At 41.6% G+C, this 17,259-nt stretch overlaps 1 protein-coding gene across 6 annotated transcripts in view; it reads left to right on the forward strand.

Moving 5' to 3' along the window:
* RPTOR (regulatory associated protein of MTOR complex 1) overlaps nt 1-17,259 on the forward strand; it is a 458,205-nt gene that overhangs the window by 211,903 nt on the left and 229,043 nt on the right. For all 6 annotated transcript variants that reach the window (XM_048488432.1, XM_048488434.1, XM_048488435.1 and 3 more), the window contains exon 7: nt 14,847-14,906. In XM_048488432.1, the coding sequence (XP_048344389.1) occupies nt 14,847-14,906 (60 nt within the window). The remainder of the gene's footprint in view (nt 1-14,846; nt 14,907-17,259) is intronic.

The following is a 17,259-nucleotide window of genomic DNA, read 5'->3' on the forward strand; positions in this document are numbered from 1 at the left end:
AGCTGGAGCAAATTCCTCTCAGGAGGTTTTTGCAGCCAATCTTCTTCTTCATGGTTCTTGTTTTTCACACTTAGTTGTGACTTTTATTTCAGTGTAGTTAGTTTAGGACTGCTTTTGCCATTTTTATTTATGTTCAGGCTAGTCAGGCCCGCTTTTTTCTTACTGTGTCTTTAGGCTAAATGGGGTTTTTCAAGGCCTGCTACTCATGTGGCTCTAATAGATCTTGGTTAATCTAGCATGATGTCTGCCTGATCTGTTTGGGTGAAGGATATGTTATCTCTTCTTGTAGAGCATGTGCCCTTTTTATGCCTAAAGAGAGTTTTAATCGCACTGCTCACTTAAAGCAGCTGTTTATGAAAAGATATTGTAGCCTGAGGCTTCCTCTGAGGTTCTTCAGTGGTCCCTTGCCCAATCTCCGCACCACCTTTCAAGAAGCTACAAGGGAGATGAAACCCCTGGAGGTTCTATCTGAAGAGAACACTCTTCCCCCTCTTTCTGGAAGGAGTCCATTCTCCTTCTAAAGTCCCTGCTATCCTGGCCGACAGTTGATGCCCTCAACTCAAAGCTCGCTCCTCCAAGGTGAGCTAGATCGCCTTCCTCATGGAGGTCCTCAACACCAGCCCGTTGTAGGTGATCACCTTCTCTAACAACAGACAACCCCAGAATACTGTCAGGGGGCACTCTCCTGGGTGGCGCTCTCATCAATTCTCTACAGTGATGTTTGCTCTGCTTCCTCGGAGGTGAGGAATAGGGAAAGGCTGCATTCTCTGTCACCTTCCCTGGGCGATATCCAAATGCCCTCTTTGGATGAGGAGTCAATTGCCTTGGCCAAAGCAACCCATGGGGGTTCAGGCTTTCTTGCATCCCCCCCCCCAGAGGGGTTGGCAGTATACTGGCCCGAACAGTGTCATGCACTTTTGGTCTACTGTGAAACGCTCTCTCATCAAATTCAGTGAGAGCAGAGGGAAGCCATGGTGGCGTGGGCTGCTAGCAAACCCAACAGGTTGTGCTCTAGTAGGCTGGTATCTCAGTCTGCACCATTGGCTGTCATGTACACTTCCGAAGGATTTGGAAGGAGACTCAAACTCTGAATTGGTTGCTGAGCATGAGGGCATACTTCACTGGAGCCCTAACTGCATTGATCGCTTTCAGATCTGATGTGGACCTTACGGATGTTTGTAAGGCAGCAACATGGTCCATTGTGTTGACTTTATCAAGCACTGTGCTGTGGACGTTGATGCTAGGGCAGAGACGGATGTGGATAAAGCTGTATTGCAGTCTCTGTTTTCGCTGACAGCTCCATGCTCACTTCCACAGCAGATAAACCTGCCATTCTTCCATGTGGGACTGCACAGAGACCACGAAGATAAAAAACACTGTTGCACTTACCTGTACCTGTTTGTTCATTGAGTGGTCCTCTGCGCAGGCACACATCCCGCCCTGAACTCTTCAAGGGAGGGCGACTCATAAATCAAATAAATAAATAAGTCTAGCAAAAGTGGTAGTTCCCTATGAAGGCAAAGGGAGAACAGGAGGGAGAGAGTGCACCCTTCACCTCAGTCACGTGGCCCTGGGTGGGAAAATCTGTTGCTCAGGTGCATGACTGGAGAGAGGCGAGCACTTGCTGTTTGGCCAAAGCTCTTCTGTAAGCTAACTAAAATGCTCTGTGGCTTGCCTGCCCAAGCGCAGTCCCCATATGTGCCTACACGGAGGACTACTCAGTGAACAAACAGTTGCAGATAAGTGCAGTACTGTTTTTACTAGTTGCAGAATTCATTCAGTGTTTGCTCTCATGTTCTCAGAGACCTTGCTAGTGCACAACGTGTATTACTAGCCCACGGTACATGCCTCTTCTAGACGCTTGTGGCATAAAAGTCACCAGAAACATCTTCTAGAAAGAAACTCATAAGCCTCAGCCAGTCATCTGAAGTGATTCTTATTCATTTTAAATTAATGTCTATTTACACACTTGGTTTCATAAGTAATGACAGTTTCATGGAATCAAGGGCTCTTGGTAGTCTGTGTCTTTAGGAGATGGGTTGCTATGTTTGACACAACTGGAATTACTGTTTATAAGTATAACTAAAGAGCCTGCCCTTATCTTCCAATAGAAATTTGAGAAGCCTTTGAATGATGACATGTCACATTTTGCATTGTTTTCATTTGTCACCATTTGGGGCAGTAGCTTGTTAAACCACAATTTGTTGCATCAACCCAGAGATAACACGAACAACAAAGACATAATCCCAAGTTTGGTTTGTCTCCTTTCTTGCTTTGACGCAGAATCTCCAGATTCTAGCCTGATTTCAATTGCATTGCTTGCCAGGCTACTGGCAAAGCTGCACTTAGAGGAAGAGAAGAAGAATTTGGATTTATACCCTGACTTTCTTTCTTGTAAGGAGTCTTAAAGTGACTTACAGACACCTTTCCCTTCCTCTCCCCACAACAGACACTTTGTGAGGTAGGTGGGGCTGAGACAGTTCCGAGAGAACTGTGACTCTCCTAAGGTTAACCAGCAGGCTTCATGTGTAGAAGTGGGGAATCAAACCCCAGTTCTCCAGATTAGAGTCCATCACTCTTATCTACTACACCATGCTGGCTCTCTACAATAAACAGACTGCTCACTATTGATTGGCTGCACAATAAATGAGAGAAGAACTGGAAAGGGCGAGCCTATGGGAATTTCAGCTTATTCCTCCTCACTTTTTGCTCAGAACTTTCAGTCACTTTCTGTCTTCTGGCTGTTTTACTGTATTCCCAAAATTGTACTTTGGAACTATTTTGCGTCCTTTGTTGAAGTTAGTGAAGCACGTGTGTGAAGCACCCTGTGAAGCAGGGTGTGTACATAGAGGGAAAGAGGAAAGGTGTATCCTTAGAAAGCATTCTTGATGACTGGAGCAGCAAGGTTTTCTATATGCAGGAGGTTAAAAGGGGCAGTTCTACTAAACAAATAGATTTCTACGTTCAGATGTCACAAAAAATCAGATAACAAGACAGGGACCAAACGTGATTTAGAATTCCAGTAAACACAGATGGTTGAGCAACCTGTGTCCAGATTTAAATTGGAGCTGATTCATGTTACCAATTTTATATACTTTGGTTTATCATGACTTTTGAACGTAGCCAAAGTGTGGTTGATTGTTTCACTTCAAATTCAGTGTGTAAAAGGTCTGTAAGAAAACGACTGAAAGAAACTGGGAACAGTAGCTTTATTGGTAGCCAAGTACTAAACTACAATACAAGCCACTATCATCAGTGGCGTACCTAGGCAAACTGGAGCCTTGGGCAAAACCTGAGTTTGAGGCCCCCCCAATGGACGGTCACCCTCCCCCACTGTGACCAAACAATGATTTTTTCCACTAGGTCATTTCAAAGTCACCATTACATTATAGAACATGCCCCAACTCACAAAACCTGAGTTTGATTGCCTCCCCCCCAATGGGCGGCCACCCTCCCCCACCGTGACCTAACAATGATTTTTTCCACCAGGTCATTTCAAAGTCACCATCACATTATAGAACATGCCCCAACTCACAAATCTGAACACAGCAATAGCCCATGCCCTATTTTTTTAAAACATTTTCAAAATGCTTTCAAAATGTTTTATTACTGCTATGAAAACATTTTATGGTGTTGTATCCAGTCCCCCCAATTGGGGGAAACAGCATCACTTTCAATGTTATTTAAACTGGGGACCCCAGATTCTCCCTTTAAGGTGGATTTAAAAGGATAATCTGGGCTCCCTAGTTTAAACAAGTGATGCTGGGATTCACCCCCAAACAGCATCATTTTCAATGGTGTTTAAACTAGAAAGCCCAGATTCTCCTTTTAAATCCACCTTAAAGGGAGAATCTGGGGTCCCCAGTTTAAACAACATTGAAAGTGATGCTGTTTTGGGGTGGATTCTCCCCCACCCTGAAACAGCATCACTTTCAATGTTTAAACTGGGGACCTCAGATTCTCCTTTTAAATCCATGCCGAAGGGGATGGATTTGGTATGGTGATGGTGATGGTGATGGTGATGGTGATGGTGATGATGATGATGATGATGATGATGATGATGATGATGATGATGATGATGATGATGATGATGATGATGATGATGATGATGATGATGCTGCCCCGGTGACAGCAGTGTCATTCAAAAAGAAGAGAAGGTCACTAGATACCGCAATTTGAAAATCGAGCTTCAGCGTCTATGGCACAAACCAGCTGAGGTCGTCCCACTGGTAATCGGCACGCTGGGCGCTATCCCAAAAACACTAGGGCAGCACTTGAAACATCTTTGAATTGACAAAATTAACATCTGTCAAATTCAGAAGGCAGCCCTGCTGGGATCCGCACAAATACTGCGCCGATACATTACAACTTCCTAGGCCTCTGGGTGAGCTCGAATTGTAATGAAGGCCAACAACCAGCTAAAGATCTGGCAGCTGTGAAATCTACAACAACAACAACAACAACAACAACAACAAACAATCACCTTTATTAGGCGTGGAGACAATAAAAAAGAAAGAAAACAAGCATTGGCAGGAAGGGGGTGGATTTAAAAGGAGAATCTGGGGGAATTTAGGGAGTGCCTGCTGTCAGGGGTGCAATTATTAAGATAGCAGCACCAAAATTTCAGAGTATCTTCGTGAGATCCTACTGATGATACCACCCAGGTTTGGTGAAGTTTGGTTCAGGGGGTCCAAAGTTATGGACCCTCAAAGGTGTAGCCCCCATCGCCTATTAGCTCCCATTGGAAACAATGGGGGCACTTCCTTTGGGAGTCCATAACTTTGGACTCCCTAAACTAAACCTCACCAAACCTGGGTGATATCATCAGGAGAGTCTCCCGAAAAATCCCTGAAATTTTGGTGCTGATAGCCTAAACACTGCGCCCTCTGCAGGCCAAAAACGGAAAAACACTGAAAATATAAAAAATCCCACAAACGAACCTGCAGTTTTTGCGCCCCCCACAAGGGGGCGCCCTGGGAAACTGCCCACTTTTCCCAATGGGAGGAATGCCTCTGACTATCATGGCGGACACAGCTGCAGCAATCTATTAGATTCTTGTACATTCAAAGCTGCAGCAAAAAAGCTGAACTTTTTCTTCTTTATTCTAATGCACAAATCTACCCCCTTGTTTTTATACGAGAACTTTAGAATGATAGACTAAAAGGCATCTGTAGGATGTCTTACTTTTCTGGATGGTATGAAATTGTGAGCATCTAAGTTTTTAAAAATCCCATCCCACACCTAATTGCTGTAAGAACCGGTAACATTTTCCCTGTGTTGTGTTCACCTCCTGGATTTTTTCACTCCACATTTCAGAGCTTGTGAATTTGAAGTTTTTTATATTATGAGAAAGTGCATTTGCTCATGTTTTTATGAAATTTTACAAATAGGGAGGAATGACCTACATATGTTAACAAAGTCCTGTTCATTTCAGCAGACATTTCAAAAAGAGTTGCATGTATCATGTTTTGAAGATGGGACTGCCAAGGAGAATATATAAAAACTAGATGTTCCCTATTCCAAACTTAAAATAGTGAATTTTCAAAGGCTGTTTTTTTCTGAAGCACTTGAAAAGAGCTGTATGTGTATAGCTCTGTGAATCAAGGGCAGCACTTAATCTGAGGGGAAAGATGATAGATGTTTTTAGTAAAGCTGAGCCAAATGTTCATGACAAAATCTGCATATTCGAGGAGGGAGAATCTAAAAGCAACTAGCATGAAAAATCAAGTGTTTCAGTGCTCTTCCTCTGACTCATAGACAGAGACTCCATGAAACTATACAGCGCAAAGTGCTGCGAGGCGAGTGGGAAGGCGTGCAAAGTGCTGCGAGGAAGTGGGAGTGGGGTTGGCCGTGACGGGAGGGAAAAGGTCCACTGGAAAGATGTGCCCACTGGCAACTGTGCCCATTTTGGTGGCGAAACAAGATTTAAATCATGCTGTAAGTGATTTTGCTTGCCGCGAAGAGAGTGGAAATTGAAAGTGGGGCTCCAGAAAATACATCTATACAAGAAATCTTGCTGTGGCAGACACCGGCCTTCGCTACACAGCAAAGATGCATAATTTCATGCATAATTGGCCATTGACAACTTGTTCCTTGTGTTAGGTCTCGGAACCTTAAGCCAATAAATGGACTCTGAAATAGTAATCAGCAGCATTTATTGATGAGGTATTCAAGCACCATACTTGGCAAAGCCAGTTCTAATGAAGCTGACATCTACAGTCCCATATATCCCCCCAAGAATCCCCCTCCCAACTTCTCAGATCCCCAAGATCAGCAACTGCTATCAAAGGAGCCACCTGGTCTCCTGCCTATAACAAGATAACAGTTGTAACTCTTTTCTCACAGGACAGGAGATACAGGGGATGCCTAGTTCAGTACTAAGCATGTAAAGCCATAAAGCACAGTCAAGGAAAGAATGCACAGATGGCAGTGCTAACATATAGCAGGCTGGTTACATATATCAAAGAGGCATTGACTGGTTATATATAGCGGGTTCCATGAATTCAAGAATGCGCTCCATTCACTTAGATAAGCATTCTCCAGACACTTGTCTCTTCCTAGTGTGGCTGGCTCTCAATCTTCTTAGCTTTGCTATTTTTAATGGCTAAAATGTCCTGTAAGTTTTTGATCTGGTCTCAGTGAGTTTTCCTCGAAGATCAGAATTACATGTTTTGTTGCACTGTGTATTTGGAAATTCAGAGCTTTGCATTATCAGTTCAGGATTCACAGATTGAATCTAGGTAAAAATCTATAAATGGCTTCTTTATCACATCAGTTTTCTTCATCCCTTTCCTTTACCCTTTTTCATCACTGTCAAACTGAACGGATACCTCCAGCGTATTTATTTACTCAGATCTTGATTAGCAAAAAAAAAAAAAATCTCCTCTAGCAAACACTATTCTAAAAATTGCATCACTTGGTCAGATGTGCAAGTGAAGGGAATTTTTTGATACTGTTTATGCCTTTTGCAAAGGGAAAACCAACATTGACTACCTCATATTAAGTTCCCCCAGCCTGTTTAGAATTCTTTGCAGCTCTACAAAAACCCAGGATTAGCCGATTTCTTTTTCTACAGGCATTATTGTGGAAGGGGAGTCAAAGTTTGGCTTTATCCTGCCTGCTAAGTTGAGATTTAGAACTCTGCAATCACATCAGTTTCAGATCCCTTTAAAGACTGATTTTGGTAATGATTCATGTGAGGAAATTTTGCATGGTTTAGCAGTATAAAATGCACTTTAGTGTATTGTTTAACTTCTGAACAATGCTGCTATCAATGTGATTCTGTAGTCCTGTGCTTTCAATAAGGTCAACTCTGTATTAGTCTGTGCTGATGAAAGGGAAAGGAAGCTTGTGCGGCAAGTATATTTTGCCTTGCTTAATTTGTTGTTGCAGTTAAAAATAGCAGATTGTTTCACTAGGGTATGAATGTTTGTGACATTCATGATGCAAGATTTTTAACAACAAATGTGGCATGTGTATTTCTGAACTTCAAGGCAAACTAATGGTCCCGTCCAAAAGGGGGGGGGTTCGTTTGTGGGAGCAGTGCACGGCTACACCTGTGGATTAACCTCCAGGGCACTTACCTTGGCAGAGGGGTGATTCTGCTGGTGTGTGGCCACCACCCTTCTCTGCATCGCTGGGATGCTGTGCTGGATGCTGTGCCAGGGTCACTCCCAGTCTTTGCAGGCATTATTCCAGGAGCCTGGACCTCGGACTCACCCCACCAAAAAGGCAGCATAAGTCAGTTCAGCCCAGTGGGGGCTTCTTGATGCCAGGGAGGCTTTTTTACTGTTCAGACTTCTCCATGCTGCTTGGACGCCTCCAAGTGGGGCGGTCCCACATTGGTGCCATGGCCCACCGCAGCTGAGTTTGGATGGGTCTGCCCTGAGATCAAATTAAATACTCGCAAGAATTACAAGCCTTTAAGATGTTTAGGGCTTTAATGGTTGACATCAACACCTTGAACCTGATTCAGTTCTCCACTTGAAGCCAGTGCACACCATACTACTGGTACCCCACCACTCTTCATAGAGCCAGGACGGGCAGTGTTTAGGCTCTGACCTCCAATTTCCCCAAAAGTACCATCTCATTTTCTCTTTTAAAGTCACTCTAATACTGTCCTAATATTCTTTATCAGTTTTACAGTGCAGTTAGAGGCACAGTTACACTCGGATAAATCCTTGGAAGTAAATGGAAGGGCATAGTTAGTACTTCTTAGGATTGCACTATTAGTTTTTAGCATGATGCGGACCTCATGAAAGAGAATCTCAGACAATCTCAGTGGGTAGTGCTCCAGCTGTGGCATCTACCACCAGACTGCACTCACAGTTTGTTCATCCCATTCAGCAAGCATGACTAATTCTGTCTTGGCCACAAACCTTTGTTACACAAAACTTGCCAAAAAATATATATAGTACAAAATGGTGGTCGTCTTATTTCACAGGCTCTCTGGATGAATTAAATGCATAAGAAACCTCCCTTATTCTGCAGCACAGATTCAGAGGTCTTATAGTATCTCTGAAAAGGTGCTGAATATTAGAAAAATCATTTTGGAAGTACCTACATTTTAAAGCATACTTGATATTTGGACTTGGAGTGCAGTCTCAAAATTTGATTTGGTGTATTATTTAAGAGCTTCTGCCTGCAAACTTTTCCTAGATAGGTTTTATCATGAAGCTGGTTGAGTGTGATGTATATACATATGACTCTTCCAGTCACACATGCTTACTGAGGTATTTGTGCAGTGATTTGGTTATTCTTGGCTTGCCTTGATAGCCTATCAAATAATTTTTTGGCTTTGCTGTGTAGTCTTTTAGATGTTACTATGAATGAAGAAAACAAAATATAAGGGAACCTGTCTGGTTTAATTTTAGTTTTCGTGAGGGAAAATATGGAGGGTCCCTAACAATAAGGAGTCAAGATATGCTGGGTTGTGAAATTAGCCTAGTGACGGCAGGCGCTCATTAGCGGAGAGAATTGGGAGTGTTTCCTTCAATAATCTGTTCTGAAGTATGATTTCAGACCTGCAGCTTTGCGAACATGAAAGTTATGAATCCTTGCTGAGTTAGTGTCATTATGTCGAATATTAAGCAGGACCACGGTGAACTGGCTGTGCCCTAGAAAAGTGTATTTCCTTACTGATCAAAAGCAGACTGGCCTGATTCATTATTCCGTTGCCTTTGAGAAGCTGTAGACCCCCTTGAAATTTCTGAAGTCTCAGCTTTATTTACATCCTGCTCATATTTATTTGTGAAACGCCCCAGAGGAAGAAAGCAAAATGACAGCTTTGTACTCTGCGGAGTCTATGGAAATACCTTATTATGACTGACCCCAGATGTGCACTTTGTTTTCTTTCTTTTTTATATAAAGAAGCAGAATGACATACTTGACACAGCGACATTTCCCAGCTCTATTAGAAATGTGGGAGGTCTGCGAAAACTTCACTACCAAGCCCTAATCAAAAGCTTGCTGCTCACAAAGCATATGCTAGAATGTTTCTCTTGGGAAACAAGGTAAGGGGCTGAATTTAGATCATGCGAAGGGCTCTCTGCACTGTGGTCTATGACCATAGTTCAGTCTTTAGGGCCCCTGAAGTGTAGCCTAGATGAGCTTGATGAAAAAGAAAATAAAAATGCACATGACACCTTTGTGTGCCATTTCTCTGATGTAATCTTGTTGAATTTCACAAGCTAAGCCAGATGAGTTCAGGTCCCAAGTGAACCAGACTCTGTGGAAGTCAGCAACTGTCAAGCAGCACATCCTGACACTTTGAAGATGCTAGAGGAGGCATATTGGGCACACAGCCAAGTTATTCTGATCCTAAAAGGGTCCAATTTTGCACATTAATTGCAATTTTTGCAATCCTAGCTGGAGATATTTTGTGCTTAAGGCTCGGGTACAAATTTTCCTCGTTAACTTTACTCTTGCTCTTTGTAGGTGGCAGTTTCATCCATGATCTTTAAGAGGTTTGAATGTGTTAAATAGCTTCTACTTTCACAAAAGAGAGCAGCAGAGAGTTAGGGGAAGTCACAGACTTAAACGTTTTTTTTCCCTCCTGGCAACCATCATTGGGCATTCCCATTCTGATTACTTTGTTATTGGCATCCCGTATCTCCTCCATTTGTCAGTCTGTTTGTTAATTTTATGTTTGTTAATGAAAACTTTGTTTTCTCAAAGAAATATGCATGACAGTAATCATTAAAAATATATGAAATTTTTTTATATATAAACAAGAACAAATTGCACTAATTATCTCATATGTACAGGTACTTACAGAAGGATATATCAAGCTGTGTTTGGCAAGGGAAAAACCCTCCAGTTAAATATAAAATATTGCACAATGCAAAAGAAAGAGAAGGTGTAGGTTTATCTGATTCGAAGTTATTTTTGTGACTTATTGTTTGATTTGGTTGAAAGAATGGATTATGTTGAGAAATAGAAGGGCTTGAAGAACATGATTTGAGATATGGATAGCATTGGCATGCCTATTTATGGTATGATGAAGTTAAAATTAATGAAGATATTAATGATCATTATATTAGGTGTGCCGTTCTGAGAATACAGGATAAGTTTAAACCTAGTCTATGGTAAAAAAAAAATCCTACATGGCTTTTACCACAAGAAGCATTATTCTAGACATGAAATGATATTTGAAAACAAATGGATAACATATCATGACATTTTAGACTTCTCACAAGGAGAATGTAAATGTAATAAAGAGATCAATTATTAGTAGAAGGAAATACTTGTAATTGGTTTTTCTATGCAGAACTATTAGAAAGATTTAAAATAGACAAAAGATCTCATGGTCTTGAAGACTCTTGCTGGTTATGCATGTGGGGCCAGGGCCGCTCTCTGGTCCTACACAGCTGAGTTAGTTTTAAGAAAAACTTAAAGTTAGAAATAAAGCAAAAGACATCTGACATTAGAAAACAAACAGACAGTTGTTACTTTGCAGAATGTAGATAAGATTACAGAATGTGAACTCTCCCGAGGAAGAGACACGGAATTTAGATCGTTACAGGAGGTTGATCTCTCCTGGGTGGCTCTCGAAAGAGTCACACCCAGTAGAGGAAGAGCCTTAATTTTTATAGATGCAAAGAGTACAGACGTCACATAGTCCTCCCCTTTTGTTCCACGTATTATGATTCATATACCTTAAGAATCTAATTGGATCGATCTGGTCACATGAAGGCAGCCCCTTACTCTACGTATTTTCACATTCTTTCTGTTACTCAAACGCTACATGCTGTTACTCAAATGCTACATGCCCTCTACGCATATGCAAAGGACAGTAATAAAGGTAGCTTGTTGTCTTCAAGAAAAACCCGTTTTGCTAGTTTGGCTCCCAGAGAGAGCTATACCTCCAGGGCATTGCAGAATTCCTTTGGCTCATAAAACTTACTTTTCCCAGCATGAAATGTTAAAACATAATTCTAACACTTATTGATTCTAACCACAATAGAATTATAGTAAAATACTAATACATGTGAATTACTCTCATTATCATTTCTCTGTGCTCATTTAACTATATAGAAAAACACTTTGTTGATTTAACTAATCACATTCATTTCTAACCCAAAAACCAAAGTTATAAAATGCATCTGTCTGCTGTCACGTAGGCCCTCAGTGCCAAGATGTCAAAGATGTTATCTTGCTTGCTTGCATAGTCACTAGCAAGCTTGTAACATGCCTTTTTGACCTGTTGCAAAACTGCAGGCTTTTGGTCACTTACACAGAAGCTCCCATTTTGATTCTTTGCAATTCCTTGGTTCAGGCACTGGATTAAATACAATTTTTATACACATTCTGATCCGTTCCCACATGCACAATGTGTTCACTGCATAGTGAGAGCAAATGTCCAGTGCAGCAAGATTTCTTGTCCAGACTTATTTCTTCAAGCCCCGCTTTCATTTCTCATTTTCTCCTCAAGACCACTTGTAGCATGATTTTAATTTTGTTTTGCCATCAGAATGGGCAGATTTGCCAGTGATACAACTTTGCTCCAGACATCTTCCCTCTGCCCACAGCCAGCCTTCCCATTCCCTCACATGCTTTCCCCCTCACCTGCCCCTTCCATGTTGCCGACTCCTTCAAACGAAAGAAAAGAAGATCACACCCTATGCAGAGTAGCAGCAGTGGAGGAGAGGAGTGGGACAGAAAGGGTAAACACGTGAGGAGGGAAAATATGCACACAAATGGAAAACTTTATCTCACCTACAGCAAGCTTGTGAAGTTGTTGGAGTTGGCAGAAATGACTAAGCCTCTTTGATTAGTGAAAATAACTTATTTAAATTCTGGGATAATGGGAAACCCCTGATACACTTTTTGTGTAAAACAGAAAAAAATAAATGAATGATTTGTGGTTCTGAGGAATAGAAAAATAAAAAATAGATATAATAGAGAAAAGTATAAAGCTTATTAATAATAGTAATTAAGAACTGATTTTAGAATTTTAACAAGAGAGCAAGTAGTAATAATATTTTAAGTGTGATTATACTTAGTGCAGATGAAATTGGGAGCCTTCCCTTTTTTGTGGGGTTTTCCCCCTCCCTCCCCCCTTGTAAAGTCTTAATAATTAAAAATAAGTCTAGCACATGCATTTCAGTATAGTATTTCAAAGCCAGGCTAAGTGTGAAGGAAAAATGATGAACAAGAAGTTAATAGTTAAAATGTGTGCTTAAGTAGTGAAATAGTGTGCCTTTACAAGTATAAGGATCCAAGATATTTGGTGATAACAATATTTGGCTGAGGTATGGTAATGCCACAAATGGAAGGTTCCCAGTCTAGCAGTGGATGAGTAGTTCTGATTTTCTAGCTGGTAGAAGAATGCATCCAGGTTTCATTACTGCAATGAGGCTTATGTGGGACTACCTTTAAAAACTGCTCAGACCTTTCATTGGTCCAAAATATGACTGCCAGATTACTTTAAAGAGCTTGTTTTTTACAAGCACAATTAACAATGCTGGTTACTACTTTTAAGGTCATAAATGGCTTGGAACGAAGGCTGTTGAAGAACTACCTCATTCCATACTGTCCAGCCTGTCATCTAAGATCCTTTTGACAAGCTATGCTCCCTGCACCCCTGCCTGCAGAAATGGTGTGGGTGGTAGCCAGAGACAGGACTAGTTTAGTGGTATGGCCTCTCGACTTTTGAAAAACCTCCCCCTTGAGATTCACCTAACATCTACTTTACTACCATTTAGGCAGCAGGCGAAAACATTTGTTTATATCTAGGCTGGAGTGTGTGTGTGTGTGTGTGTGTGTGTGTGTGTGTGTGTGTGTGTGTGTGTGTGTGTGTGTGTGTAGTTCAAGACTGTTTGGTGTTTTATTCTCTTGTTACAACTTGTTTTAATTTTAATCATTTGTATGCTGACTTTATATTTTCATGGTTTTTACTTCAAAAACTGCCTTTAAATGGTGTCAGCTCCCACTGCTGTTTGATGTAGTAGCAGGTTCAAAATGGTGGGGGTGGGGGATTGCACAATATTGCAATGTTACTCATGGGTTCATACCTGGAAGTGACATCACAGCAACATGCAGTGCTGTAGGAATTTTCTTAATCTCTCTGATAAAAACCACAGAAATTTGGGGAATTCCTAGACTGTTACTTGATACCAGTTTCTGAAGTCCCTACCCTCCACCTCCTTGCCCTGCTTCATAATATAAGACTAGACTAACTGTCAAATCTCTGAGCTATTCCCTAGACATTTTTAGATTTAACTAAAGGGATTTTTCATAGTGGTCTTGGCAAGAGGGAAGCAGTGCTTGGCCCATCCACTCTTGTTCTTCGGGGTTCCCTGCAGCTGAAGAGGCATAAACGTAGTATGAGTGCTCTGTAAATGTAATTTGCTTCTGTAGACTACTTAAATAAATTTGTTTTCCTTCTTCAATTGTTTTCATTTATTTCCCTGTCTCTTAGAGGAAAAGAACTATTGCTTCTCAGCAATACAGGCTTTTGGATGAGAAATCTGTCCTTTCCATATAGACATGAGACCCGGCGACTTCTTTTCTAGAATTTAAGCACTGTCTGAAGGAAGGGTTTCAGGGCAGTGTGGGGAACTAGAGAAGGCGGCAGGGAGGAATCTAAGGCGAGCAGGACACCCAGGAAAGGGTGGGGCCAGAGATACAAGGTGGAGGAGGAGAACTGAAGTTCACAATGATATAAAATAATCCGCCAGATCCTTGACTGCACCTGAAATTTTTCTTTCTTGGGTCATTTGGAACTAAAAGGCTTATGGTCTGGCAGCTATTCGCTGCTTGTAGTCTACTACTCTGGACTGATCATATCAAACTGAAGGAATGAGAGAAGGACTTAGCATAAATGATCTAACAGTCCCTCCCCAACTAATTGTGATGGTATGAAACGAATTCTTGTTCTGACCTATTTTACCCAGATATTACTCTTCTGAATCTCTTCCCCGTTCCCTTGGGTTTCTCCTTTGGCGATTATTCTCTGGGAAACCCAGCTAGCATGCATAATTTGGTTCATTAGCTTTGCTTTATTTCTGTTCTTATAGCTCCTGCTCTCTAGAAATTGTAGAGGATGAGCGAACCTTTTGCCTCTTCTCTCACCATTCCCAGCCTGCTTGGAAACTTGTCACTTTGGCAGTTACTATGCGCAAGCATGACACTGTGACGCTGGAAATCACTGCATAATCGTGGTTGCGGCAAATACTAAGGAATGCTTGCTTTCCGCTATGTTGTAGCAAACTTTTGTCAACCCTTCCATCTAGAAAATAATGTCTAATAATGAAGAACTTGTTCCTGCCACAGAACCTGTAGATAGTCTGTCATTAAATATTTAATTAGTGTGATTTATGTTTAATTTCTTTTTTTGTCTACAGGTTTTGCATGCAGAAGAGTGTAAGACTGGTACCAGGAGTCACACTGGATTTAATAGAGAAGTAAGCATGATTTTGAGACCATTAAAAATTCTAATTTGCCTAGCTTTTGTTTTTATAAATATTAAGTCCAATTGGCTGAGCACTGGACTGGTACTGCATGACCTGTAACATTGTAGTGAGAGACAACAAGTGGGTTTTAAGAACCAATGTTCCTGCTCACCAATAACTACTGGTTTTAAAGGCAAAGTTAATACATCTTTGATTGGGCCCTTGCTTTTAATTAAACCATGTCAATGTGCATGAAATTCTAAAAGTTCCATCAGTACCCAATGGAAAGAGTAGGTATATGTTTTTTTGAAAATCTGCTGTCAACATGATTGGTAAAACTTTGTTCTTCAGAATTTCTGAGCTGTAAGAGTATCACACTTGTATTTGAGTTCCATATTTCCCTTACTTTCAAAGTCTTCCACTTTCTGCCATATCTCAGACTGTCCCTGTCTGAGAACCTTTATTCACCCAATTCCACAACCCTTGAACTGACTGCTCTGTGTCTCACTGGATGTCCTTATGTCTGGATACTCCATTTTGGTCAGTTTGAAGTACCTGGCGAGAGACTTTCCTCGCTTCACAGCAGTGAAAAAGAAAAGTGTGTGGTATGGCAAACCACCTCTGTTAGTCTCTTGTCTTGAAAACCCTACTGGGTTGCCAGAAATTGGCTCCAACTTGGTGGCACTTTACACACACGTACCAGAATAATGCACGTGCTGCTTTTTCTTACCCTTTCAGATCAGCTTGCCAGTAATCCATATTTATGATGGCGTGTAAAATCCTTTAAAGGAAATAAACACAGTTCCTCACATATTTTTCCCAACTCCCCATGCATGTTGTTTACTTTGGTGCAGTGGGTCCTCTTGGGGCAGTTGATGTTACTGCTGCTGTTCGGGTAACATTAAGTGATTTCAGCTCATGCAGCTTAGTGAGGTGCAGGAAGCCGGTGTTCTTCAAAACAGAATATTTTATTCGAACAGGGTGGCTACAGCTCAGGCAGGGGAATCACGCCCCCGTAGCCAAGTGCAGCAACTTTTATACACACAGATCAAAAGAGGGCAAGGGGGCAGGTAAGGGGACAGGTCCCTTACCTTGCAACAATAAAGAAAACATCAACACATAAAAAGAAAGGTACAATTACAACTTTGTGAATGGGACCATGAGATCTCGCTGTCATCTTCCCGCGAGACTTTACAACAGTTCCGGAACGGGGCAAAGAGTGTCCATTCATAAAACTGGGTGAGGCTGTTAACGCACCCAGGTATCTGGTTATCAGATGGGCTGCTTCCTTGAATTATGTCCTGAGGCTCCCGCGCCTCAGTCCCGCAACAAAAGAAAGTTCAAATGGTCCAATGGCAATCTTAGTTCGTCCCTCAACGGCTGGGACCTCTGGGGTGCCGTTATCAGAATCAATTTGTAATCCAAAAGGGTCTTTGTTCATAAGAACATAAGAACAAGCCAGCTGGATCAGACCAAAGTCCATCTAATCCAGCTCTCTGCTACTCGCAGTGGCCCACCATGTGCCTTTGGGAGCTCACATGTAGGAGAGATCTTGCTAAAGAGATCTACCGGGTGTTGGCCCAAACTGAATTCTAGGACTAACTTCCTTGGGTCTTAATATCAGCTGCTACAAGCCATTGCTTTTACTAACAGATACAAATTTCTAAAATAACATTTCTAAACATTAGATGCAATCCTACAGGACTTACAATACAGTAAAAACACCCATATATATATAAACAAGAATATCCTACGCTAACATTAATAAACCTTAAATCAACTGGGAAACCTAGTTAGGACATAAGCCTAAACATTGGGCAAACCATAAATCCAACACTGAGGGGCTTACATTAAATCTTAAAAGGGATAAAAGCAAGAAGGAAACCCATGTGAAACATTAGCAGATTCATATATACACGTCCTTTCCAGTCCTTATAGAGACTTTTGGACAACGCTGGTCTCTTTGCTCTGGTCCTTAGCCTATGTAGCTTAGTGATAGGCTTAGGAAAATATTTTTCATATTTTCCTGGCGGTAACAGTGAGCCTTAGGAGCTACCAACAATGCCATTCCCTGACACTGTCCCTGCCCTGGAAACTGAGAATTGGATTCTGAATGGAAGGAAAAAAGGTGCACCTGTGGTTAGTTTCTGATAGATGGGGTGGGGTGTTGCTGACTTCCCTACCACGAAACCAGAAAAGGGAAAGAGATGCTAACTGGCAGCTTTTTGTTATTTGTTATACAAAACCCCTATGCGGTTCACCATGAAAGCTTCTTCAGGGAGATCAGAGAATTCACTCTGTGCTGAACCTTTCCCCAGCAATTGAGTACTGAATGGTGACCTCTCTGATCCCCCTGGTGAGGCTT

This window comes from Sphaerodactylus townsendi, linkage group LG03 (genome assembly GCF_021028975.2).
Source record: "Sphaerodactylus townsendi isolate TG3544 linkage group LG03, MPM_Stown_v2.3, whole genome shotgun sequence".
Taxonomy (NCBI): Eukaryota; Metazoa; Chordata; class Lepidosauria; order Squamata; family Sphaerodactylidae; genus Sphaerodactylus; species Sphaerodactylus townsendi.